The sequence below is a fragment of the Indicator indicator genome, chromosome 20, assembly GCF_027791375.1.
Source record: "Indicator indicator isolate 239-I01 chromosome 20, UM_Iind_1.1, whole genome shotgun sequence".
NCBI lineage: Eukaryota > Metazoa > Chordata > Aves > Piciformes > Indicatoridae > Indicator > Indicator indicator.
This window is the reverse complement of record NC_072029.1, coordinates 16,171,442-16,198,886: the sequence shown is the minus strand read 5'-3', so window position 1 is coordinate 16,198,886 and position 27,445 is coordinate 16,171,442. Positions and strand designations below refer to the sequence as shown.

Sequence of the window (27,445 nt, the reverse complement as noted above, 5' to 3'; positions counted from 1 at the left end):
ATCCCAACAAGGCCACATATAATTATGATCTGTTTTTCAAATTTCCAAAGGAAAAAGCTTAACTGTGATGTTTTGCCACTCATTCTGACATGCATCTATAGCCAAGATGTTAGGGAAAACTCTGTGAAGACCACTTGGTCAAAGACACTTCTGTTGGCTGAATACATTTCCACATCATGTTACCAAACACAAAGATCTCAAGACTCTTAAGCAGAAAGTGCTCACCTATTCCCAATACTACATAGCTGTTTCTTTCTCATGCCTCTCTCCTACTGAATTGCTCTGACATTTCCTGGTTCACCTAAGCCATCTCAGAGTGCACCACTGCGGCACAGCAAATGCCATGAATCGCAAGAAGACATCTGATATCTGTGATATCACACGCTGGGATACTGCCAGAGAACAACAACACGCCAAAAGGAGTTCACAGAGGAAAGACAGAATTATAAAAGACTAGCTAAAGGCCCACTGTCAAATTGGGGTTCAATGCTACTTTCTGAAAACACGTTACCTCCCTGAGCTTCCAGGAGCTTTAGTAATTACTAAAATAGGAATGCCCCAAACAAAACAAAAAAGTATCTTTCAGCTCATTTAGAGTGTGCTTTTGACAACACTCCAGAACCAATTTCCCTTCTTCTCAGGCTGCATATTTTATAAGGAATGGCATACAAAGTTTCTACTATTCCACACTAAGAGTTTCCTATCCTCACTTCAGAACAGGAAAACAGGGCTGCAAATCTCTAAGATTTGATCACAGTGATGATAAAAGAGTATTTTTACCATTATTTTTAAATAGCTGACTAAATTTGACGCTGGAAATACCCTGGAAAGCACATGCTGAATAGTCCTTTCAGCCTGAAACAAAAGCAGAAATCAATACATACCCGCTTTCATTTTTGCTCAGCCATTTACCTTTAAGAGATCATTTTCAGGCAAGTCTAATGAACAATCACATTAAGAAAGCATTCATGATGCAGCTAGTAGATTCTACTGGCATATTATGTAAATGACAACAATGCCACCTCTTGCCCTCCCCCTCCTCAAAGAACATTCTGCCAAAACTCTGCAGGAGTTTCTGTTTGGGAAAGAATAACACAGAAGAAAAGAAGGAAAATAAAATAAAATTTAAAAGAAAAGGATCTAAGGCAACTGAGTACACAGACTGACAAAATAATTATACCAAACTGCACTAACTATTCCTAGGAAAAAAAAAAAGTATTCTGCCCTAAAAAATCTTGATTTAAAGCCACCAATAAAACATATGACTTTGCATAGAACAGATACAACATAGGAAGAGTCATAAAACCAGTTTGCAAAGATGATCTGCAAGGCAAGCAATTAAGAACTATATATACTCAAACTACAAGTATATTGTCAAGACATTTACAATAAAGTAGCAATGGATGCACACACCCAATGCTTTTAAAAATAAATGTACAGAAATTATTACTGCAATTAATGAATGGCTGGCATTCATTAATTTGAATGATCATTAATTTGAGTATTCATTGCAGCTGATCACATCAGCACTGAGAACAGTGCATCTTGTCTCCTGCCTGTGCTACAAGTAAATGGTTAAATTATTGCACTAAACATTCTAGGAGCTGCAGTTTTTTTCTGTAGCAAGTGTGCTTTATTGTGCAGGAACATCCAACACAACACAGTAACATCACAATGATGTACAAAAAGCACAAAGACCCCTACATGTAAGCTCCAGCTTGGAAATTGTGTTTACTTTAATACATAGTATTTCATATAGTCACTGAGAACCTTATAATGTCTGCCTGTGTGTTTCAGTTTTGCAATAGGAGTATTAACCCACTGCTGGTTTATTTCTTCAGATGCAAAAAATCCAAATTATTTTCATACTGATCTTTATTCAGTTCTTTCAATAACTCTTGACTATGCCAAATAATGGTAATCTAGAAAACAGTGAAGTTAAATAAGAAAAACAGACTAACTCAGGAACATTTTCAATTATGTAATGAAGCTGGTTACAGTATTAACTAATGATTCATGGGTGAATATCTAGCATTTAGCATCCAAAATTAGGTACATGACTGAAACAGGTCTTTTTGAAAAATACAAAGCAGCACACAGGTTAACTGGATCATAATTTTAAAGCATAAATTGTTGGGTGGGGGGGAGCGTTGTTTGGGTTTGGGGGGGTTGTTGGTTTGGGTTTTTGGTTTTGTTTTGTTTTGTTTTAGGTTGGGGTTTTGGGAGTGGTGGTTTTTTTGCTGTTGGGTTGGGGGGGTTTTTTTGGTTTTGTTTTTTTTTTCTTTCTGGTTGGTTGCTTCGGTTTTTTTGGTAGGGGTTAATTAACCTGCTACAAAGTAATCCCACCGAAGAAAGGGACAGCCAGCCTCTCATTTTGTCCAAAGCAAAACCAACCAACCAACCAAAAACAAAATAGACTCTTCCTTCACAGTGTGTATCAAGTTTACTAAAGCCAGCCAGTTACATAACACTTACTTTGACTTATGACCTATTTGCTCACTGCTTATACAAAACCCATCATATATTATGACCTGAACATCCATTACCCAGTAGGAATACTGTATATTTTAAAGTTTGGGGTTTTTTTTCCTTTTAATTTAGAATAACAGATAAAGGTAGCTGGGAGGATCACCTAAAATTAACACTATACAAATACGCTTTGAAATCCTGCAAAATGAAAATGGCATATAAAAAAAATAGTGTGTACAGAGTACTTCAAAATATTGAAGACAAAAATTAATCCTCTCTCATTTTCTAACACTCCAGAATTCACACTAGGAAATGAAAGGGCTAAAAAAAAAAAGGGAGGGAAGGGGGTAAAAAGAAAAATAATAAAGGAGTTATCCTCTAACTAACCATCTCCAGTGCTAACTGGAAAGGATCGGTGTGTGTCCGTGCAGGCACACGTGTGTGTGTGTGTGTAGGTGTAGCACAGGGAGTAGAAATGCCCAGAGGACCGGCTCCGGAGCCCAGCTCAACCCTGAGCTGGGCTTTTGTGTTTGTTGTTTCTCCCACCCCCACACCTTCTTCTTCTTTTTTTTTTTTTTTTTTTTTTTTTGTTCGTTTGTTTGTTTTTTTGCCTTCAAATGCCCGAGGATTATCTCGTGAGTGTATAACCTGAACCTCTATACCCACGTCTGAAGCTGGGTACGTGGTTTTATGACCCAGCGGTGTAAAATCCTCTCGGATTTCTCGGCCCGGTCCCGGCGGCGGGTCCCCCCTGCAGCCCCTCCCCGGGGACCCCCCCGTAGATGGCCGCACGCCCGCTGTCACAGTTTGCCCCTCAATACAAAGAAGTTCCACGGCAGCCGTACTCACCCCCGGCGAATTGGTTTTGCGCGGCATAGCCCAGCCCCGCGGAACCTCTCACAAATCCCCTCTGGAAAATGGAGGGGCTGGCATCGGTGCCCGCCCGTACGATCCGGAGGAAAACGAAGTTATTTACATGTCACGGCCCGAGCCCAGCGCCGTGCGGAGACACCGACTGCTCAGCACTGCCCGAGATCAGCCATATTCCTCTCCCAGACCCGCCGCTCGGTGGGAGCGCTTCCCAGGCCACTGCCCCGGGGCCTCGGCAAGGCCGGGCGGCTCTACAGGGCCCCCATGGCGGCGCCGGCGGGGGAGCGATCTGCCACAGCCCCGATCGCCTCGGAACTTCGTCTCCGGGATCCTCCCCGAACCAGGCTGGAGCCGGCGGCAGAGGAGGGCGGAGGGGGAGGGGAGCGGAGGGGAAGGGGAGGGGAAGGGAAAGAAAAAAAAAAAAAAAAAAAAAAAAGGGAGGGGGGGGAAATCACACCAAAAAAAAAAAAATAAAAGGGAAAAAAAAAAAAGGGCCGAGAGAGAGAAAGTAGATCCGACGCAGCCGGGCGCCGCCAATGTGCGGACCGGAGTCCTGCGGCAGGAGCCGGGTCCGTCTGCACTGAGCGAGGCGAGGCAGAGCGACGGCGGCCGGCGGCGCAGCGCCCCCGCCGGAGGCTCCGACCGCCCGGGCCCGGGCCCCCGCCCCGCACCCCAGCGCGGCGCGGACGCTGCGGCGCTGGCACCGAAGTGGGCCGAAGGCCGATGGGGGCTGCCACGGCTGGGCTCTGCGGACAGCGCGTCCCAGCGAGCGAGCCCGGCAGCCAGTCCCGGTCCTCCCGCAAGCCCCTGTCCTCGAAACACCTTCCAAGGCAGGCGGGCGGCAGAGCTCCCAGGTTCCTTCTCCTTCCCTGCCTCCCTTCCCTGAGCGCGTCCACTTTCCTATTTCACATAGCAGCCCAGCCGAAAAGTTACAGGAGCTTCCGAGAAGTGCCGGCTGCTGCCCTAGAGCCCCCTCGGCTGCTCGGGGCCATTCTGGGAAAGGAAGCATTAAGGTGTGACTTCGGAGGCTGATTTGTTTGTTTTCCTCTTTCCTCGTTTTTAACAAATTTTTAGGCTGCTCTAACACTTTTCAAAACCCAGTCTGAAACGGACGAGCTAAGAAAGCAAGTCCATCTACAGACAGCTCTTTCCTAATCCTTCAAATGGTGCCTGCCAATTTTCTTTTACTGCTACAGGGAGAGAAATCAAGAAAACATTATGCAACTATCGTTTCACTTGTATTGATTGATACCCGCAAACCCATTGGTCTGCCAATACAAGTAGTCATGCAACTACCTCTGTTCAATTTCCCTTCACACAATCTCCCCCCCCACCCCGAAGCAGCTATTGTGCAATGCTTCTGTCAATCTTTTGTAAGTTTTCTTAAAATTTGTTTAAACTTCAGACATCTGCCAGACACAGGTTGACACATTGACAACAATTATCTGACTTATCTGCCAAACAAAAGACCATGCATTATATCTATTTTCTCACTCATACGATTTTTTTTGCCAAATTCTCTTCTGTTACAGCAAGCTGCAACTAAACACACTTAACCCAGGGCACCGTCTGCTGTAGACAAGAAGTTCAGTGTTGCCTTATGAGTACTGGTTAGAGAAATTCTCCACAAACACACTCAGAAGTCAAAAGGACCATTTCACCTCTAAGACTGAACAACCAACAAAACAACCAAATCCTGCACTCATTCTACCCAGGCAGAGGGAGTGGACCCACGGCACCGATCACTGCATTCGCCACTGAAGCATGCTTGAGGTGCCCAGCCTACAGGAAAGTTTTTATCAAACCTATTCTCCAGAGATTAAGATAAAATTTTTAAAAGAAAGCACTCACATGAAAAAAAAAATCTCCGTATGTTTACTCTGAAACAAGTAACTATTGTACAAGAGCCATTGTGCCATGTTAGTGCAGGTACGGACACTTAAATATATTTAGCTACATGGAGCTATCACGCTTCAGCTTATCAGCACATCTCTGGTAACCATGTGCATTAGCACACTTTGTCTGCTGCAAAGAGGTTAAATATGTCAGTCTAAACCTTAGTGAAGATGGTAAATATCAGTATTTTATTTTGCAGCAAGGATTGGTTATTTTGGTCCAACCAACAAGTGGTGAAGTACTAAACCACTACTGAGACACTAATCCATTTGCTTGGTCCCTTCAGCCCTTTAGTTTTAATCAGGACAACCCCCTCTTGGCCACACCATCTCCACAAAGTTTATAAACATTTTTCTAACCAGCCATTCTGAGATTAACAAAAATAAGCTCCTCTTAAAGCAAAGAAGATACCCATGAGTGGACAGAAGCTGTGTGTTTTCCAAGTTGTATTAAATAAAATGAGTTTCTGCACTTGGCAGCTTAAGAAAGGCCAGAGCACTATGTTTACTATGTACATCAGCTCTCCCATAACTGTCTATTTCTATAAGCTTCCACCACCATGCTGGTGTGGTACCTTCTGAGCTGATACCCCCTGCAGCATAAATGACATGCCATATAGTCACAAAGTTGTTTGTCTACCTCAAACCTGTAGATATTTTCAAATGTCACAGAAAAAAAAAAAAAGGCATGTATTAACACACCAGGCAATGGGTCACCTGACAAGTTTAAGTATGTTAGCACAAACAAGACAAGTTGCAATTTAATAATAGCTGGTTAAAATCATAATAATAAATTACTCTCAGTACTTTTCCCTATTCTTCAGGTAACCCAAGATGCAAGCTAACAAGGCATGAAGTCATATAGGCTGGCTTCATTCTTCCCCAAAGTTTCAAACATGGAGCTGCATTTTCTCTCACATGAAATATGCAAGATTTAGTTCTTTCACTGTAGAATACATTAATTGCCATAAAAACCTTAGTGAAGAGAAAACTAAATTTGTTCCAGCACAGTCAGACATGGTCCAACACCAGCCATGATGACTGATTACTCCTTTGCCAGAGTACCTGCCCTGAAGTTGCCTTCAGTAGGATTATACACTGAGCTAGAGAAACAGCTCAGGGGAGGGTTTCACGTGTGGTAACAGAATCACAGAATGGCAGGGGTTGGAAGGGACCTCTGGTGATCATCTAGTCCACCCCCCCTGCCATAGCAGGTTCACCTAGAGCAGCTTGAACAGGCAGGGGTTTAGACTGACTTCAGAGTTCTAACTCCATCTGATCCTACTTCATGCCTCTTCTTCCCAGCCTCTGAGCCATACCTGTTCATCTGTAGGCTGGATTATGTGACTCAGATGAGTGGGCTGCTCTTGCTATGAAGTAACCCAGCAAGAAGCAGTGGGGCCAGACACTGGATAAAGGCAATGTCTTTTTGTCTGTATTATAGATTCCCTGCCCCGATTCACATGTCTCCACAAACATGTCACCATGATGGCAAGGCAGAAACTGTTTAAAGCCAACGCTTCTGCCAAGAAAACGTACATGGGAAAAATGGTATCAGTCATCTCCTAAGACAGACTTTTTTCTTTTGTAAGCAACAGAAGCGATGGATTTAATTTAATGATTAAGATAAAAACTTATGTCTATACATATGGTGGACTGTTTTCTTCCAAACTCAAACTGATTAACTCAAAGATACAACTCTCTGGAATTAACCCATCACACGTAGTGAAACATGCCTTATCTGTTTATGACTGGCCCTATTTACAATTTCCAGCTTTTGGAGAATTCTACCTCACAGCAAACAAGATAAATTCAAATGTAGATACAGCACCACTTCCAATATAATCTAATCCAAGTTTCAGGTGCAATAAATATACAAAGAAGAGATGGGGGATTCACAACAGAAGCATTACTTGGTTACACTAGATAGGCCATACATTTAATTTGGTTCTTCATTAATTTAAAACATACCAAGATGATTCTATGGTCTTCAGTGGGTTTCTAATAATATTATAACAGAATCACAAAGTGAGATTAAGTTTAAAGTATCTAGCTACAAAAGGACAACAAACAAGAAAGGAAACGTACTTTTTCTCCACCTGGCAATTATAGTGCAATGTAAAGGCAATTTACCATCTAGCACCCTTTTATGCTTCCACGCTACCTATCAACTTGAACCACCCTCTTCTGTGAATATTCTGTAATCTATGACAAAGCATGGATTAAGCAGAAGGAGTCTGATCTTTGGTGGTGGTGGTGGCTGATGGGTTTTGGTTTTTTAATCACATTTGAAAGGTTTTGGAAGTTCTTTGTTTCTAACCTGTATTAATACAGTCTTTGAAAATACAACTCCATTTCTAAAAGTAAAAATACATACAAATAAAAGTTTGAAACAGTTTACAAACCATATTTTTTCCTCTCCCCTGCATTCTCTTCTTCTGAGTATGAACCATAGCTAGAACCCAAGATAGGCTGGCAGAATGTCATACAGCCAAGCAACACATTTTCTGCATTAACTACATACTATTGTAAATTTGATTTGAAGCCATTACATCTAAGATGTCATATCTAGCAAGCATGCTATTAGCAATAAAATTTGAACAGTAATGTAAGTCAGATAATTGAAATAGCTTTCTACATAGAAAGCATCAATTTCTGTCTATTCTTAGGGCTTTGACAGACAACTTTTAGCAAGTATGACTGAAGACACTCAAGGTGTCTTAATTCCCTGTGATGTCTTTCTGTACTTCAGCTAAAGGTTACTAACCCTGTGACAGAGATGGCAGAACAGGACACTCCAACACAAAGCCTACCATTACACTTAATTCACTGATGAATGTGAATTTGAGGTGGAAACCCAAACAACAAGCTGGAATGTGCCCTTTTTCCTCTATAGGTGATACCTTCCCAGAGACCATCAACATAGGTAGCATCAGCATCAAGTCTCAAGCTAGCCTGAGCTCAACAAGTGTCACCAGATCTTGTCCAGTAACACAATGCAAACAGTGATATCAATGGAGAAGCAGAGGCTGTATCCCTTTTAAAAAGTGTTCCTGACAACAATATCTGAAATGAATACAGGTCTTCAAATCTCACATCAACTCTAGAAATCTCAGCTTTCCTTACCCAGTTCTTCACTTTCCCAACAGCACTCTTTTAACTGGTGTTGTAGTAGCATGGTGTGTGGTCCTTTCTTACAGAAACACTGCACAAGAGACAAAAGTCTTGTGACCTGTGTCTATTTTACACTACTGCTAAGTGCTGGTGTGGGTAAAATGTGCTGCACTGCATAACTGAAATGATACTGTACTCCTGCTTTCCATTTCTGGAAAGAAAGGGTTGAGAAAATTAATACAGAAAGGACTGAAAACCAATGTAGATGAATGGACCACAAGTTGAAAAGATGCAAGAAGAGGTAGAAAAAAGGCAATACCTAAATGTTCGAGGCCATCGGAAAATGACTCATTGCTAATGACATGCGTTGTTAGCTGCTAGCACAGGCAGTACAAAACTGGTTTGAACAGCACATGATGGAAATCTAATGAGAATACAAACTGACATATTTTCTTTAAAGTAATCAAAATAGCCCAACACCCTTCTAGCATATAAACTCTTAAATATACTCTTTAAGAAGAAAATATGGAATGCCAGGTTGCACTGTTTCTAGGGAAAAAAAAAAGAAGAAGAAACAAAAGTAATAATGAATTTAGAATGTGTGGGATCACACAGATTAACAGATAAAGCAAGTATCAGGTGTCAGAGGGAATAGAACACAGACAAGGAAACAAAGAGATTTAGTAAACTACTGTCTTTCAAGAAACAACACAGGAAAAGACCGACAAAATAAAGGTTACTACACATAATTCACAGTCTAAAAGCAATAGGTACAACACAAATAACGGACATGACCATTAGAAGGGATGCTCATAGAACAGGATCATACAATAACTCATGTTGGAAAGACCTCAAAGGTCAGCTAGCCTAACCTCCTTCTCAAACCAAGCCAAATAGAGTCAGATCCTAAAATGGTTTACAAGTATTTCTGAGGTTCAATTCTATATTTACTAGTTGTGTAACACAGTCCTGAAATCTGATGGTGGGACACCACTTGAAATTATTTATGCCCTGAATAACCCAAGTATAGACAACAAAGATACCTAGTTCTTTCTTCTTACTAAGCACAAAACTTCAGCAGAGTGCATACACTTCCTCCTATTCATCAGTAACCTCCTTTAAGACAGTAAAATAAATATAAGTAGTCTTTTAAAGCTCTGAAAGAAAACAATTCAAATAGAAACTAGACCATCACAATGCTGCTGAAAAAGAAACCTAGGTGGCATGACCACAGGAGCTAGAATTCAGTCTCTGCCCTGTCCCCAAGGCCCATTACTAAGAACTGTTGTGGAACATGCTCCTACACCATGTGACGTGGTCACATCCATGCAGCTGTAAATTCCCCAGTTTCAGTCTGGGATACATATTGAGGAACATTAAAAAAAACTAAGGAGGAAAAATACCCAAAACACAACAACAGAAAAACCCAACTTGATCTAACAACATTTATAGTCTTTACATGATAAAAGCCGGCTAACAAATGTCTATCACAATACTGTCCCAAATTGTAGTCAAATAAGGAAGACTCAGGAGATACAGGATAGCTGAAAGCCTGAGCTTCAACTTAACAAGTTTATACATGTCCAAGACAGTTACAACTTCACTTTCTTGAAGAGTGAGCGTGTTAACTAAGTATAGACGAGAAACTCTCATTGGTTGGAAAATAAACCTTTAAAATAACATGGTCAAGCTAACAATTTAAAAACAAGTTCTTTTTGCCTATCAAGGCAGTTTAAAGCAAGTAAAATGAAATAATATATTAATTCAAAAAGCTAAATTGAACATATTCTTAAAACAATATTTATTTACAGTAATTTAAATGCCCACTGACAGTATCTGGTTAATGAGCCTTGAGATCAAGATTTTCTGCTTGTCCACAAAGCAGGTACACAACCAACAGTACTTTCTCTGTTCAGTTCTACCAGTGCATCCTTATCTGAGAAGACCACATGTAGAGCACACAAAATGTGTGAGGCAGTTTACCAAGTTTTTGTATTTGTTCTTTAGCAACAAACACATTGGAAACAGAACGATGGTATCTCCAAGCTGTACACAGGACTCAATAGGACAAAGAATACTCTCCCATTCCATGACAAAAAGAACAACAGAATAGCCAGCCATGAGCCAACTCTTACTGCTACATGAAAGACCTTAGGGAAATAATTTCTTTAAATAATCTTGCTTACAGATCATTTATTTCCTGAGTTACACCCCTATTTCTGGGACCAGTTCTCTCCTAAATGGTTTCTGGAAGACACAGGCAGAAAAATAAATTAGAATTCATGCTGAATCTGTTTTGCACTTTCCTTTGTATAAATCTCTACCAGGATGCTTGATGCAAGGCTAATTATGCAAAACATGAACTAGGAAATACTGTGTGTCAGAAGACTGAAGTAGCACTGAAAGTCAGCATTTCCCAGAGCCCTATGGCTTGTATATCCCATCTTCTCTGCTCCCTCTAGGGCAATTCTGATGTGAGCTGTTCTTCCTAAACTTACATCCCTATGGGTTAGAGAACTTTAACTGTGGCACAGTGTTTGCCCAGGAGGATGAAAGTAAAACGGATGAGAATTCTATTGGTTTCATTTAATTCCTGCTTTAAAAACCAAAACAAAACCCAACAACAAACCACCAGTTATAATTCTACTGGAGATGCTGGCCGGGAGGCTGACTAGTACAAGCCTACATCCACACTATCTCAGACCCTCAAACAAAGCAGCCACACATGAATTGTGTTGGGAGCAGTGAATGCCCCACACAAACCCCAAGGCCAGCCCTGAGAACCCTTAGGAAGAGTGCTGGCAGGCTCAGGTCTGAACTGTACAGGCAGCCACTGCAATAACCTGGCAACAGGGATGATGGCATTCAATGACTCCAAACCTTCCCTGTCGGTTTTTTTTTTTATGAGCATGGACGTGGCCAACGTGAAGAAGCTGAGTGCTTGAGGTGCCAGAACACTATTGCTAACTAAAATCATGCCACTAATCAATACAAACACAAGCACAGCCATGAATTAGCCCAATTTATAAACATGAAATTTAAGGAAATTGGAGTGAACAGTTCTTTTCATAATGAATTTTATTTCAAAATTCCTTTTCCCAAGCTTTTATTCACAATGAAGTATTTGGCTCATTTCTAAGTGAGGTTCTTATCTTGTGCAGTTCAGTGGGCCATGGTAATAAAAAAAACACTACACTCGCTTTTATTACAAGGTGGGGGGGAAGGGAAACAGAGAAGAAGGAAAAAAGTTGGAATAGGAACAAAAATATAAGCAACAGAAAATATAAGCAACTAGGGAATAAGGACCTGGAAAGTCTGGGAGAAAAAACTTGCACTGACCAAATGAAGGGAAGATGGTAAGCCTTTAGAAAGATTTAACAGAAGCCTTCGGAGCATGCAGCTTAAGGGTAAGAGGAGGCCTTCATCATTCAGATATCTAATAGAAAACCAAAATAACAGAACAAACAGTCCAACATGTTTGTGAAAACGTTGAGGACAACTGTTTCACAAAGTTGAGGATGCCAGAAGAGCAGTTATTTCACACTTCACTCTATTAGGGCAGGCTCCATTTTAAACGTCTCAATGTGTACAGTGATTTGGCTGGAAGTGGTAACAAGAAGCATTCACTGTGCCAAGGAAGGGGAAGAAATGAGAGCAGTAGAAGGAGAACAAATTTTTATCTTCAATTAACTGAAATAAGAAAAGAAAATTTCAACAGACTCTTTGAACTGTTGCTAAAATCTCTTGAGGATGTGATTTAAAGGAGGACTGGCAGTCATTGTACTGCAATACACACAATGGCAAAATGTTCCAGCACAAGTGAGAGATAGGAAATGTAGTATGAAGAATACGGGCTGCATCAAAAGCATCCAGTAATAAGGGTCTAAAACTAGAAAGAATCATATTAGGAAGGAAACAAGGCATTTTAATGAATATAAAGGAACAGCATAAACTGTCAAGGATAAAAATCAGAAGAGATAAAAGCACAGCATGCATTATTACCACTGTGCAATATAAAAGGCAAACAAAATTTCAGAAATATTTTAGAAGAATAAAACCATGAAAGTTAGTACATAAAAATGTTAAAAAAGAACAAAAGGATAACAAAAGAATCAAATGCTGTTCTCTGGATTTCAGTCTTTATAAAACAGCTTTATTGTAGCTAATACTAAAAAATTATTATTAGGCTAAATGATCAGGGAAATTTAAGTCAGCAGGACTAGAAAGAAACACTCATATTTCAGCCACAAACAGAAGTAATCTCTGAACGAGGAGTGACCACCTTCCATAATATAGTCCTAGTGAAACTGCCCTAAGACAAGTCAGCAATAATGCTTTTATGTGCAAATCATTGTCAGTCAAAAAGACCATCACAAGAAAGTTCCTTCTTCCAGGTCTGCATGAGGAAATTCACACACACAGAAGGGTAACATACTACACATTCCTTGGGCACAGGCTGTAAGCATTTTAGAGGGCAATATCTTATGAAAAATTATTCTGATAAATGGCAAAGTGGTTCATATAAACCAAGGGAAGATTAGCAAACTTTGGAAGGATAGAGCAAGCAAGCCAAAATTATGTTGCTATAGAATTTAGGCTTGTTCAGTGCAAAACAAAGGAGACAATACGCTAATAAATGGAAGTTTATTGTAAAAATCATTCTCCATTTCAGTTGTGGAGTCTTAACTGTGAGTAATACAGTAATACAAAACTGGCCTAATCAGCAGCTAAGAATATTTATTTTCTACTTTAGGAAACTAGTTATTGAAACCAATTGCCCAGAGATGCAATGGAATTACATTCAACAAATACTTGAAAAGCAAGCTGGAGAAACATTTGTCATAAATAGTAGAGAAACAACACAGAAGGATGAACAAGATCACCCTGAAGTCTTTTTTGGCCATACAGTTCCATTCATCTGTAGCAGCACAGCAGAAATAAACATTCATTTTATTTAGAAGAATTTCATTGTGGTTCTGAACTCCACAAGCCAGGAAAAAAAATAAATAATTCACACTATTTATGAAAGGCTTACTAATAAATCTCCCACGTTTTAATAAAGCATAGCTTCCCCACTTTATTATTAGCAATATGACACCATCTTACCATGTTTTGTGGAGCAAACTTTCACTAGGAACACTGTAGACAGTCTTCACTGTGAGACAAAGCCAGGAGGGTAGACACCATTAAGAGAACAGCCAAGGTTCCATGAAGCCTGGGATGTTCCAGAAGTCATCCTGGATTAGGCAAGGCTTCCAGACAGTACTCTTGAACAGCCACATAAGATGCTGGTAAATGTTCAGTGGCAAACCCTGCACATTTGGGCCACATCCTCACTACCAAAAATTCCTTCTGTCTTACTGTGCCATGCAAATGATTCAACTACACATGCTCCAAATAGTATGAAGATATAATAGACAAAACTAAAAACTGATAAATTTTTCTAAAGTTGATTTTTTTTTCCTGATAGCCTAATTAAGGCTATTTTTGGCAAGAATTTATTGTCAGTAATGATGCAGCAGAAGGATAAAGGCCTCTTTTTTTTTTCTCCACCTACCCAAAGCCAAAAGTCCATGGGGACACATCCTAGTTTGATAGGGTTTCCAGCATTTTCTTAAGGAAATGCAATTAGAATGATGATAAATACAAAACTGAAAATTAGTAATTATATATTTATATTGGAATGGCTGGCAATAGGGTTTGGTGCATGTGGGATTTAATAAAAATACTTCCAAAAATGTTACAGGGAAGAATACTCCAAAAGAAATAAGACCTTGTGTAATTTTATTATAATGCCTATATATTGATATACTTGTAGGAAGAGGCTTTCAGAATATCAGAAACAAAAACCATTTTACTTATATTGTGATTTTAGGGTACTTTGAATGTTCAATTTAAAAATGTTTCTGAGGATCAAAGTGAGAATTTAAGTTCCTTATTTAATGAATACTCTTTGGGGCAAGAATCAGTTAGGTAAGAACAACTTTTCTGTCTATATGCTATGAAGAACCCTCTCAACAACATTTCTTTTTAAAACAACCAACCAACTAGCACATATAACATGCCTACAGGCTGTAAAAATCTCTCACAAATTGTGCCTGTAAGAACACCTGTATTGAAGGCCTCAAAGGAGTTTTTCAAATACCTAAAACCCAAATACTTTCAAATTTCAGGCAACTAAGGCTACAGCTTCGCAGATACTACTTTAAGCTGGCAGTGCTACCAAAAGCCCTAACTGTGTCTCTCCTCCTTCATAATATCACAAACACATTTCTTTGCCAGGTTAGTTTTAACCTAGATCAGTTTCCCAATGCAGTTCACCACATGGCTATACAAATGTCTGGGTCAGCACAAGGGAGAGAACAAACAGCTGGTAGCAGAGGGAGGGAAGCACTGCTGCTTCTTTTGGCTGCCAAAACCAGCTCAAGATTTATGGTGTTTGGGGAAAATAACCACCTGATGCACCCCACACACTCACTGCCTATGTTTCTCTAAGTAATAAATATCCTAGATTTTAAGAACTTTTTCCTACTTCATCTTATTTCCTTTCAAAATCACCAATGCTACAAGAACTTAATGTAGTTCTTGAAGCAAGTACCCAAACTTATTTTGACTAACATAGGAATGACTAGTGCCATCCTTCTAGTAAAAATAGAAAACAACAACAAAAAAGGTAAAAAAAAAAAAAAATCAATGCCAGTTACTAGCAAACAGCACTTGCTACAGTAAAACCTTGAGCTTATCCAAACTGTATAAATCATACGGCTTGCAAGAACTGGCAATCAAATATATTAAAGACAGAAAGGAGAAAAAGCTTTCAATACTTTTTTTTTTTAATTGTTATCAACTTAATTGTTTACCACTGAATAACATTTTAGTGCACCTAGAACAGCATTTCTTAAAAAGTGAAATCCACAGCATCAGTGTATAAAGGGAGCAGTCATAGTGGTGGATAAGAAAATTCTCTTTTCCCTAGTTCTGCATGATCCTGCTACCTGGGACAGCTGGATCAAGGGGAGGAAAAAAAAATAATAACAACTCCAGCCTGAGAAAGGCAGAGCTCACCTATTCTCAGCAAGCCTTTGAACACCACCTCTAAACTCAAATGACGACAAAGTACAAAAATGGCCATTTTCAATTACTTATCTTATGAAAGAACAATGACAAGAAGTTAGTAGGAGTTGAACATGCTAACAAGATAGAAAAAAAACCCAAAACAATATCAACAAGCAAAGCCAAGGAAGTTGAAGCATTTTATTGTTTCAAGCTAGGAAAAGTCTCCTGTGTCATTTAATACAGGATGAAAAGTTATCTGGTGTGTAGATGCCTTAGAGTGTAGAAATCAAGAGACTGGGTTCTTACATCTGCTCCTGCAACGCTATGTCTTATGGCCAATATACATAATGCACTGAGATTTCACAATGTAATCATACTTGGTCTGTCACTATGCTGTCTGATAGCTCTTGAAGATTCTCTCACAACAAGCACTACAGAAGTTTAATGGATCATCAAATATGAATGTTAACAAACCAACAACCGCCACATCAAAAAAAACCCTCAAAACATTCTTCATTTGCAAATTGAGAAAACTGGGCTGAGGTTACAGAAAAATATCTGGTTCCAGCATTAAGCCTAATCTCACTTTAAAACACAAGCGACGACACCAAATTAATTGACATATTAGCAACCTTGATAACATGGCAAAACAATTCTGTAACATCCACTACATGTAATAACTTTCACGATCATCCCTTACATAAGTTGCGTCACAAACTGAAAATCAAAAGATTAATACAGAGATCACTTACCAGAGATCATTTACCTCCTGAGCAAAACAGCATTGTAAGCAGTCTAAGCCCAGTTCCTATGCAAAAACTACATAAGACAGTTGGGGAATTGCTTGGTAATATCAGTATGATGGAGGAAGTCATGAAGCATGGGCTGCAGATGAAAATGGCCCAAAGTTCCCATGGGACCATGCTGCATACAGCTTGGTCATGTTCTACAATGGACTAGAAAGACCTTCAAAGAGCCCATGTCATGTTTTGATTGTAAAAGCCTGCTCCTGTGCCTCATCTCTTCACACTGTGTGATGAAGTACCTACCTTCTGGCTTCTGTCCAAACATTTTGATACCTGGCTTGTACAGGCAGAAGTATAGCACACTGTTTGTTTTAAAACCTTAACCCTTATTATGTAATAGTTGTACAAAGCCCATCCTTTGACCTATCTTGACCTTCCCTAACTGGGAACAGGTATTTAGAAACATTTTTACTGTGTAACACAATATACATAGTACATTTGCAAAGGTTACACTTTGAAGTAAGAAAGGGGCTGGTGAGTACAGATACAAGTATCACATAGAAGGTGTGTGACAAACTTAAGAAACACAGCTGAGCTATAAAGAGAATCCATCCACCATATTCACATTCTTTCAAAATGACTGTAGGTATCTTTAAATATTGGCCTACATAACACAAATGCAACTGAAGTAATGATAAAAAATTCCTAAACAACCATTTTCTGAAAAAAATGCTATGCTTACATGTCCTCAAAGATATCTGCATGTGTGAAATCTATGGCCTTTGAGAACCTACTGAGCTTACATTGGCCACAGTAACGAAAAACTAGGATGAACTAAAACATAGGTAATTGAAAACACAAAAAGTTTTCCACAAATGTCATGCTTTTTAAAATAATTATCCTATGCTGATTTAAATTACACACATTTGCAAAAACTATTTGTGACATACACCAAAATCTGATGTATGCTGACAATAAACTGTAAAATAAGCCTAGATACTGTCTCACAAAGTGATCACAATCAATGAGACTTCTGCTACTAAATTTTTGCTAAGACACATTTGTGCTGCTTATAACCAATATAGATTAAGAAAGCTCTGGTACTTAAAACAGATTACAAAAATGTTTGATGCACCTGTACAATACTATTCCAATACATTTTCATGAGCACCCAGCTGTTCATACAATGACAATGTAGTTAAAATGGAACCAATACTCTTCCCCTGAACCTTTCCTATTCTTCAGGTTCATTGCATGGTGGAGTTCAGGTATAATTCAAGTACAGGACTTAATTTTCCAAGATTTCAGGCCATATGATGACACAGCCCCTCATTACTTCAATTTTTCCTACAGAACACCAGCAAGACTTCTTTTTTAACCATGTACCTTAAAATTTCTTTCCCCTACATCACCTTGTATCTTTATCAACAATGTAACTTCATGCTCTTTCTTTGACTTTTGTAAATGCAATCTTATTACCTTTTAAATTCATTTGGAAGGTGATACTACAAAAATATTTTCCTTCTTCATTGCTTTGATTATAGTTCTGTGCTCTTCCTTCTTCCTGATGAACCATATCATGAACACTCTATTTGCTCTCAATTTCAAGGCTCTGCGTGGCCTATGTTCTCTCTGCTTCTTAAATGTGACCCACTGCTCTATACAGATACCCAGTTGACAAAATGCAAGGAAGAGCATACAAGTGTTTGTCTAGCACTTCAGGCAGGAAACAAGCTGTCTGTGAAACTCCTCAGGGTGACAATGTTACCCTCCTTTAAATATATCCTTCAAGTCTGATGCCTATGAATCATTCACCGATGCTGAGATAGCCAGAGTACTTGAACTTGTTCTTTTGCTCATAGCATTCTCACAGCTCCCTTGTGCTTTCCCAATACACTTCTTACACTTAGATGCTGTCTTATCTTTACATTTAAATTAAGAAATTGTTTGTGCAGAAGCAATCTTTGCTTATGCATTTGTACTGTATGTAGTATAATGGTGCCCTGGCCTCTAGGCACAATTACAATATAAATAATAAAAATGAACTGTTCACCTTAGATTAAGTCTCCTGACAATGCTATTTCTGAAGCTATATCTTTCAAACAATGACAAAAAGCTGTTCTAGCATCATGCTCTACCATGGGTAACTCTCCAGGTTACTGATGCCACTGATTGCTGGTTCATCACCTACAGGAAAGCTCAGCCATTCCCCATACATATCTGCTACATATCCACAGTACCGCTGGAATTTTTTTTCCTGATAACCAGGTAAAATTCAAGATGACAGAGACTTTCACAGAGCTGTCCTACGGAAAAACCTTGTGCTTACTTAGCATAAGCCTACTTCTGGGAAGAGTTGAGATCCTTCGCACCTCACAGCAGCAGATTCAAGGCAGTTTTCCATCTGTCTGCTTAAACTCATCAAATTTGCTTAAAAACATAGTCTTCAAGAAGGTAAAATGCCAACCTACAGCTTTCACCAATATGGCATTGTTCCTTAATGGAGGCATCCATAGCTGAAGAATCATTCTATTTGGTTTTGCCGGTTTAATACAGGGATCTTGGTTTTATCGTTACTTAGACTGCACTTAGACTGAACATTCAGTGGAACATTTTCTATAATGGGATAAAGCAGTTGAACAATTTGAATGGCTAATAGTAATTTAGACATGTGATTACAGTACAGAAAATGGTCTCACATATGCTCTTTTATCTGGTTTGCATGAGGCACATTAATCCAACTGGAAAGCAAAAAAGTGAAAAGGAAGATAGGACCAAGCAGACATAAGGAAAAAAAAGGTAGAAAATATTTTTACTTATTTTATTTCTGCATTTGCTAACTGTAGTCTATATTTTATAAATAGCAAAGCTTAGGAAATAAAACTATTTTCTCCCCAAAATGAATGAAAAAGATCAGTCTATGCCTGCTCTGTGGAAGTTACGATACAACTACTTTTGATAAAATCCTAGTTTTAAAAGTATTTATTACTTATGCCACAGCACCTGTGCCCACATTAAAAGTTTTTCATGAAGATGCAGAAAGACACTTAGCATCACACAAGACAGGAACAATCATAGTGTGAAGAAAGAGAGTATTGATTCATTTTAATGTTTATCTCAGGTAATTTCGTTGCCAGCTCTTACACAAACACTTGTCATGTCAGCATAAGTGCATATTTTTATAGAAAACTTAATTTTGTCCTAAAACTAGTCAACAATATCCTTATGACACCAAAAACCTAACTGAAAAAAGGGAAATGCCTCTTCACCAAGAGTGTGTACACAACCTCAAATAGGGCTACAAGATGTATCAACTTTCACAAACACTATTATGGGCTTTGTGCAGACCAGGACATTTCAGTTATATTTGCATTTTTCTTCCTAAAACTTCTGTTAAAATAAAGCATTCGAAGGTTTCCTTCATAAGGTTTGGATTCTATATGTAGATATAAACCCAAAATATGTAAAACTAAGCTTAAAGGAGATGAGCCAAAGAACTTTACAGTGTGTGCGTGTTTGCCAACTACTTTCATCTATCGTTATATGGAAATTTGTATCAAGCTAATATGTAAAATAATTAAAAGAGGCAAACAATGCATCACCATCAAAACCAGGGGTGAACATTAATCTTTTTGAAGGGAAACTTTCATCAGTGACAACAAAATATATTCCAAATGTCCCAAACTAATGATAGCCCTCTCCTGTGATATTTATTTAACAAATATTTGTAAAAACGAACTAGAATAGAGGAAAGTGTCGTCTTTGCCTATGCTTAGGTGCAGCCCAGCAGAAGCTCTTGACAGTGTTTTGGACTTCCATCGTGACATTATGGTTGGCCTCGATGACCTTAAAAATCTTTCCAACCCCGATGATTCTGATTCAGAAGCTGACGGCGAGGTCTGCGGTGCGCGTTGAGCAAAGCGCCAGCGCTCACCTGGTTGAACAGTTCAAGGGGCATCCCTCACAACAAAGGGAAACAAACTCCGAGATCCCTAGGCTCCAACAGACTGCACGACGCAGTGGCTGTTTTGCCAACAACCATTACTCTTCTCCGAACGCGCTCGCCCAGCTTTGCCCTATTACTGCTGCCGTCAGGTATGCCATGGCAGGATCCATCCTACTCAAAAATAACCCGCGGGGCGCGCCGCCAGCACACGGCAGCGGCACTTCCATCGGGGCGGTCAGCAGGCCCCTCCGCGCCCAGCCTGGCACCTCACGCCTATCCGCGCTGGGCGGCCATGCCCGCCGGGTCGCCGCCTCTCTCAGCGGGGAAGCGCCCGTTGGCACGATGGGCTCCCCGCATCCGCGCTGCGGGAACTCGTGCGCGGCCGGAGACGAGAGGCCCCTCAGGAGCGACTCCCACAGGGACGGGGCGGAGAGGGACGGGATACGACAGCGGCACGCCGCGGCCCTTGGGGCCAGCGAACGCCCGCGCCCCCGGCGGGGAGAGGCCGCGGTGAAGGGAAATCTGCCAGAGGCGAGAAGAGGCATCCCCTGCCACCCCACCTCCCCTCGTCTTGTGTATGTGCCAGAGGCGAGAAGAGGCATCCCCGGCCACCCCCCCCCCCCCCCCGCCTTGGGTTTGTTGTGCTTCGACACCGTCCCGTCGGCGCGTCCCTCCGTGAGGGGTTGCCGCCTGACAGCTCCCCCAGCGCAGCCGGCCCCGCTCCCCACCTCCAAGGCACGGCCGGACAGGCGGCGGAGAAACTGCTGCCTCAACTTTGCGTGTGCGCCTCCGCACCCCGCCTGTGTTGGAAGGGGATGGGGGTGGGGGAGTTCTCCGTGCCACCCGCCGAGAACTGTCTTTTCTTTCCCCAAAAGAGGAGGGGGGATTAAAAAGGGAAAGCGACGAGGAGCTACCGTCAAGCACAGGGAGTAACTGCCAGACGACGCTGAAGGCAGCCGAGCGTCCTGGAGAAGAGACCCAGAAAGAAGGGGGAAGGTGCAAAGGCAAGGAAAAAGGAGGAAGAGGGTGAAGGGGGAAGAGCTAAAGAGAAACTCGGAAGGAAGAGAAGAAATTAATAGGGTCGGTAAAAGAAAAGTGGAAAAGGGAGAGCAGGCGGAGGAAGACAAAGGTGAAAAAGAAGGAGGAGGGGAAAGTGCAAAGGGGAGAGGAGGAGAAGAAAGAAGGGCCCTTCTCAAAATGGCATTAGGCAAGAGGGAGGGGGCGACGAGCAGCGAGCCTCCGCTGACAGCTCAGCCTGCGCCTGGCCGCCTGCCCCCTGCCCCTCTCTGCCTCGCACACACAAACGCTGAACTTACTTCTTTCTGGCTCTCTGGAAAGGGGAAGCGCCATCTTTGCGAGGCCGGCCCCTAGGTCTTTTGTCTGTGGCTGCTGCTGCTGCTGCTGGGGGGGGAGCTCCAGGCTCGGGGGGCTGCTGCTGCTGAGGCGGCTCCACCACCGCCACCACCAGACTCTTGTCCTCCGTTGACATCCTAGTCAGCAGGACGAGAGAGACACATGGATGATGATGATGAGGATGAAGATGGTGATGGGGATCCCGATGCTCCTCCTGCTCCCGCGGCTCCTCTCCTCCTCACCTCCGCCTCCTCCACCTCCGCCTCGCATTGCTGGCCTCAGCCGCCGCCGACCAGCACAGGTAGCAGGGGTAGCAGCATGGGGAGAACAGGAGCAGGGGAGCGGGGGGCGAAAAGAAAGACCGCAGAGGAAGGAAAGGTCTCACACACAATAACACCCCCTCCCCGGCTCAGCGGGGTCTGTCGGGGCTGGGGGAAGTGGCGGACGAGGTGAAGAGAGCGAGCGAAAGGCGGCTGATCCCGCCGCTGGGCGCCCCCTCCTCTCTCAGAGGCCCTGGGAGCTGGCGGCGGCTCTGGCTCCTGCGCTGCCCGGCTGCGGCGGCCGCCGCTTCATTGTACACTGGCCCTGCGCCCTCCCCCCGCGCAGAGCCCCCGGGGGCGGAGGAGGAGCAGGCGGCGGCGGTGGCGGAGGCGACAGGGGCCGAGGCCGAGCGGAGGAAGTTTTGACAGCTCCAGCTGTTGTGTGTGTCGAGGGCTGAGTCCGGCCGGGCTCCGCGTCCCCTTCCCAGCCGGGCCGGGAGCAGGAAGTTTAACTTTGGGGAAAGAAGGAGGAGGAAGGGTAAAAAAAGGGGAGGAGGAAGAAGGAGGAGGCTCCCTTCCCCCTCCCCGCGGGGTGGAGAAGGGATCCCGGCGCTGCCCTGGTGTGTAACCTCCCCCCTCCCCCCCGCCTCCCTTCCCCCAAGCCAGTGCGACACATAGACACAGAACCCGCCCGCTACCCTCCTCCCCCTGCCGTGGCCCCACACTGCGCTTGCCCGGCCCTCCCGCCCACCGCCCGTCCCACGGCGCAGACACCCATCCGCCGCCGACACTGACCTCACGGGTTGGCTGCCGCGGCGGGCTGCGGGGAAAGCGTGGAGCGGGGAAAAGACGGGACGGGGTGCCGCGGGGCGCACCGCGCCGCCACCCCGCACCGCGCCTCACGGGGGCCGGCAGCCCGCCCGCTCCCCCACCCTCTCCCCGCCCTTGTTTTTTATTTATTTTCCCTACGGCCCCATGAAAAAACAAACAAAAAAAAAAGCTGTGTTTGGATGAAAGTGGCCGCTTCGCAGCAGAGTGCCCCCGTCCCCGCACTTGGGCTGAGCTCTCCAGCACGGCGGCTTCGGGACCAGCGCATGATGCCCGGCCCGGTTGCGCTGGCTTTTCCCGGGAAGCCGGGGTACGGCTAGCGGCAGCCTAGAGGCGGGGAGCCCCTTCCTTCCCCCCATCGCTCGGAGCGGGGAAGGGAAAAGCAGCGCGCGGCGCGGAAACCGCGGCCGCCCCGGGGGAGGGGAGGGACTAGAGTTCCGCGCTGTGTGCGAGAAAGACAAAGTCTGGGGTGTGTGGCTGCTTTCCAGCAGCTCCGGCTGGAACAGCTGCGGCCGCTCGGGGCGACGGGGGGCCCTCCCGCGGGCAGGGGCCTAGCTGGCTGCCTGCCCACCCGGCTGCGCCGCGGCTCGGGGCGGGGTTAAGCCTCATTACACGGGATTTAACGTGTCCCAGAGGCCAGGAGGGACTCCGGCTCTGAAGGCGGGGTGTGGGGGGGTGGACGCTACGGCCTCGGAGCCGGAGAAAAGTCCGCTCCACGGGGCGAAGAAGTGGGCCGCACCCCCCGGACTTTCCTCCTGGGCCCTGCCCTAGCGCTGAGCCGCCATCCGGGGCTGGAGCGCTAGCACCAGCGGGCCTGCCGGAGGGGCGCAGGCCACGCCGCTGCCCGGCCGAGGGCACCCCCGCCGCTGCGCCTCCGTCCTGGGCGCCGCCCTGAGGGCAAGCCCCTGAGGCGGCTTCCCCACTGCCCGCCTCCCTCCCTCCCTGCCTGTCTGCTTCCTTGTCTTCTTGCTTGCCTGCTGCGGCGGGCAGCTTTGCGGGGACCCTAGCCCCAGGCCCCGGCGTCCCTCCCTTAAGCTGCGCGGAGCTGGAGCAGCGTGCGTGGAGGGAGTAGTGCAGTGCTCGGATGCTGAATCACGCCGGGGGTCGTATGGATAGGAAAGAAGCGAGCCCTGCTGCCCTGCAGCGTGCAGAGGTGACTCATGTTTGGGACGGGCATGTTGAAGAAGTTCGCCAGACTTAGGAGAAATCCTGGGGAGAGGTACTTGCAAGTCTCTGTACAGAGACATCTCGAGGGCCTTGCGCGAAGTGTTTCTCCTTTGTCATTTAGGTTTCTGTTCTGTGTTTGATTCCCAGTTGATAAAATGGCTTGGAGTAACACACAGGTACAAGGAAGGAAGGGAAGGAGGAGCTAGTGTTAGTCGCTCCTTTTTTTCTTTTCCTTTTTTTTTTTTTTTCTGTAAAAATGAGAACACTCCAGACCTTTTTCTTTCACTTGCCATCTTCAGAAATACTAAATTAAAATACAACGCTGTGGCAAATAGGACTTTTGCTGGCCTGTTTTTCTGGGAACCATTTCTTAACAAAAAGCCTTTGCTGATTTCCTTGGTTTAGGAGTCATTAAATCGGACCTTTGTAACATTTTTGTATTTATGTGTGGAAAAAGAAGTAAAATACTTATCTCCATGTATACATATACTTGTATGCACACACATACATATGTATAAAATACATATAAAGCCATCCCTTTTCCTCAGCCATGCAAGGCCAACAACTGGATTGTTGGCTTCTTGGTTCTATTAGTGAGAATGTAGTCATTTCTGCCAAATTAAAATATATTTCTTGAGCTAAATGTTTGTATTATGAAGTCTGTAAATGACATCAGTATAAGGCTCATGACTTCAGATACAGGAACTTTATCCGTTCATGTGTCAAACAGAACAAAGTGCCTTTGGATTTTATGAATTTGAGCAAGTTAGCAGAATTTAACCAAGAATATTTAATGCTATTCAGGCTGAGACTTGGGTGGAGTAGAGAGAAAAAAGCAGAGAACGAGAGGGAAGTAAAAGGCCACAGTGTCTAAACAGTGGGATCACTGGTGTGGCATTTGCTGGAGTTGCCAGGTTGCCATCTGGTCTGTTAAAAAAAATGGCCATCTCCTGAAACACTGACTGTGCATGTGTGGCTTTGCTGCGCATGCACAATGGCTTGGGTGAGTCTAGGATGTGTCAGAGCTACTATGCATGTGCAAATTGATTTGAGCTGAGACACGTGAGCAGGCTGTGGGCTCAGATTATCTGCTAGGTGTGTGGGGAATAACTGTTGCAGCCCACAGCAGAAATACATGCAGTGAAATCACAGGATTCACTTGGCCGTACTTGGTTCGTCCAGTCCTCCCAAGTAAACATCGTTTAATACGTTTAGGTCACCTATAGGTGGGTAAGCTTTGGGCTTTATCTCTTAGGCAAAAGTAGATATGTGTTTTCCACTTTTATTTCCATTATTTTTAATTTTTTTATTAACTATTTACATGTAGCTATCACAACGTAAAATCTGAGTGGAGCAGGATGAAGTTAGCTTTGTAGTGACATGGTCTAGGACAAGAGCATGTTAAGGGTGTTATGGCTACCTATACTACTGCACCTTATCTTGTTATCTGTCTGAACAAAGCTAGGCAGATGTGTCCTGTGAACTGCTGCAGCTACTGCTGTGACAATCAAAGGTGTGAAGAGCCGTGTAGGAATGAGAGAGACTTATAAGGAGGAACCCAAAGCAGAGGTGGAATGGTAGTAAACTGTATTTGCTAGCATTATTTAGCACTCAGTGAAGGCAGGGGGAGAAGCTAGGAGAAACTGTCACCAAACATAAATCCAGGGTAGGAGTGCTCTGTTGATTCAGGATGTTTGAATAGCTCAGTCAGGAACGTTTTTACATCTATATCTAGCCCATGCTATCCATCTATTATAAATTATGCCTGTCTGTAAAACAGGCATTTTTACAGCAAAGATGTAGTATTAGATGAACAGGTCCTCTGCTTTACAGAATGTTCAAATCTTCCAGTTCATTGTAAACTAACTCAGGTGAACTGACACACCTAACTTTTATTTTTTTTTAAAACCCTTCAAGAGTGGGCAGTTTTGAAACGTTCAGCCAGATTTTTACATACTAACCTTCTTTAACATAAACAGTTCTGTGTTTCTGGGATTGTTTCTGAACTCCTCACAGAACTGATTATATATGGCATGCTATGATTTTAACTTCTAAACATCTTACATTGTCCCAATGTGTTTAATGACAAAGAGTGATAGATTTGTAACAGAACATGTTGATAACAGGACACTGCCTTAAATTAGCCAGCTGAGGAAAATGATCCTGTTACAGAAACAATTAAAGGAAAATGACAACTGGTATATAAATATCATTGTACCATTATACATCTAAAGTGGTATATGTAACAGAAATAATGAGAAAATTATTCCAGATTCTATGAAGAATGAGATCCAGATACTTTCTCTTTCATGACATTACTTCAGAACTCTGCTAGTTTAATGATCATTCTCTACGTAAAACAAAAAGTTTAATTTTTGTTCTCTTTGCACATATGTTTCCAATTGCAGAAAAGACACCAAGTTATCATAAAGACTTCATTTAAGATAAGTCAGCAACACATTGACATTTTAAATGTTCAATATATTGAACTCCTTTGTCTTAACCTCTGCTAAATTGAGAATTGACTGTAGTGAACATCTGCTAACTTCAATATGCTCCTCTGAAAATGGGGGGTTTTGGTATTGGCTGTCCTTGCAGCAGGAGTAGCAAACTGCAGGAAAATGGTACAATGAGTAGTTGAGGGTAGTAACATCGTCCACTGTCCATGGTAGATTTTCACATCTGCATTCATACTCACTTAAGTAGTTTGGAAATATCTGAATAACTGTTTTGGGTTTTTTTCAGTATTAAAAAAACCACTCCAAGATGATTTAAAAGAGTTCTAGACAAAGCCTAAGTTGAATAGCAAAATCAGGATTATGTCATACAGATATGTGACTTCTAGTTTATTTCTACTAAACTTGTCTGTACTGAAAACAAAAATTAGCATGTGCTAATTGTCATATGCTAATGATGCATCATAGAAGTCTAGTTTTAAACTTGAAATGTTTGGTTTTTCTTTCATCACTTTTGCTTACTTCTCTTGTAGATCTGTCTTACTTTAGGCAACAGCACAGCCTGGATAGTGGGTAGGACATACCCTTGAGCAGTGCTGACTTTCCCAGCAGTTCACTGAGGTGCTTTTTGCTGCAGATGATGGGGGATAAGCTTCACTTCTTGTCCTGAGCAGCATTCCCAGACAGATGGAGAATTCTAGCTAGCAGGTGCTCTGAAGTACTGAACAGATAGTATGGAGCTCCAGGCCCCTAAAGTCCATTGAACTTTCTTTGGAGACAGTATAGTTTATACTCTGTGCAAACAAAACATTTCATCCTAGTTCTAGTTTTCTCACCTCCTCTCCACCATGAAATACCCTGAGTTAGATTCTACAGCAGCTACTCCCCGCAGAAACTAATCCGGAGTTCATGTGAACATGAGTCCAGGCTCCCCATCCCCTGCCTGCTTTAACTTGATTAGTTCAGTATGTCTTAAATTCAGCCTTGGCCATGCTGTGATATGTTTGCTAACCTCACACCTTTACACCTTAGTCTCACCGAAGCCTAAGGCCGTTTCATCATATTAAGCTCCTTAGACTAGGGTAATGTGACTGAGAAACACGCCTTTTTTATCCATTAAGACGAGGCCAAAAATGTTAAGTGCTCAAGATGCAAGCCCCTAGGGCTTGTCTATGTACCGAGTTGTTACACGTGGAGGCTTTTATCTTTACAAGAAAATGTTCTTTTTGTGTACGCCAGAGTGTGAATTTAAAACTAGTGGTTATGGTATAACCCTCACACAGAC

At 42.8% G+C, this 27,445-nt stretch overlaps 1 protein-coding gene across 1 annotated transcript in view; it reads right to left on the bottom strand.

Annotated features, from left to right (window-relative positions):
• The window catches only part of KMT2C (lysine methyltransferase 2C), a 185,479-nt gene extending 163,894 nt beyond the window's left edge, over nucleotides 1-21,585 (bottom strand). The window contains exon 1 of the mRNA XM_054390059.1: nucleotides 21,413-21,585. Within this exon, the coding sequence (XP_054246034.1) occupies nucleotides 21,413-21,585 (173 nt within the window). The remainder of the gene's footprint in view (nucleotides 1-21,412) is intronic.
• Nucleotides 21,586-27,445: the final 5,860 nt, after the last annotated feature.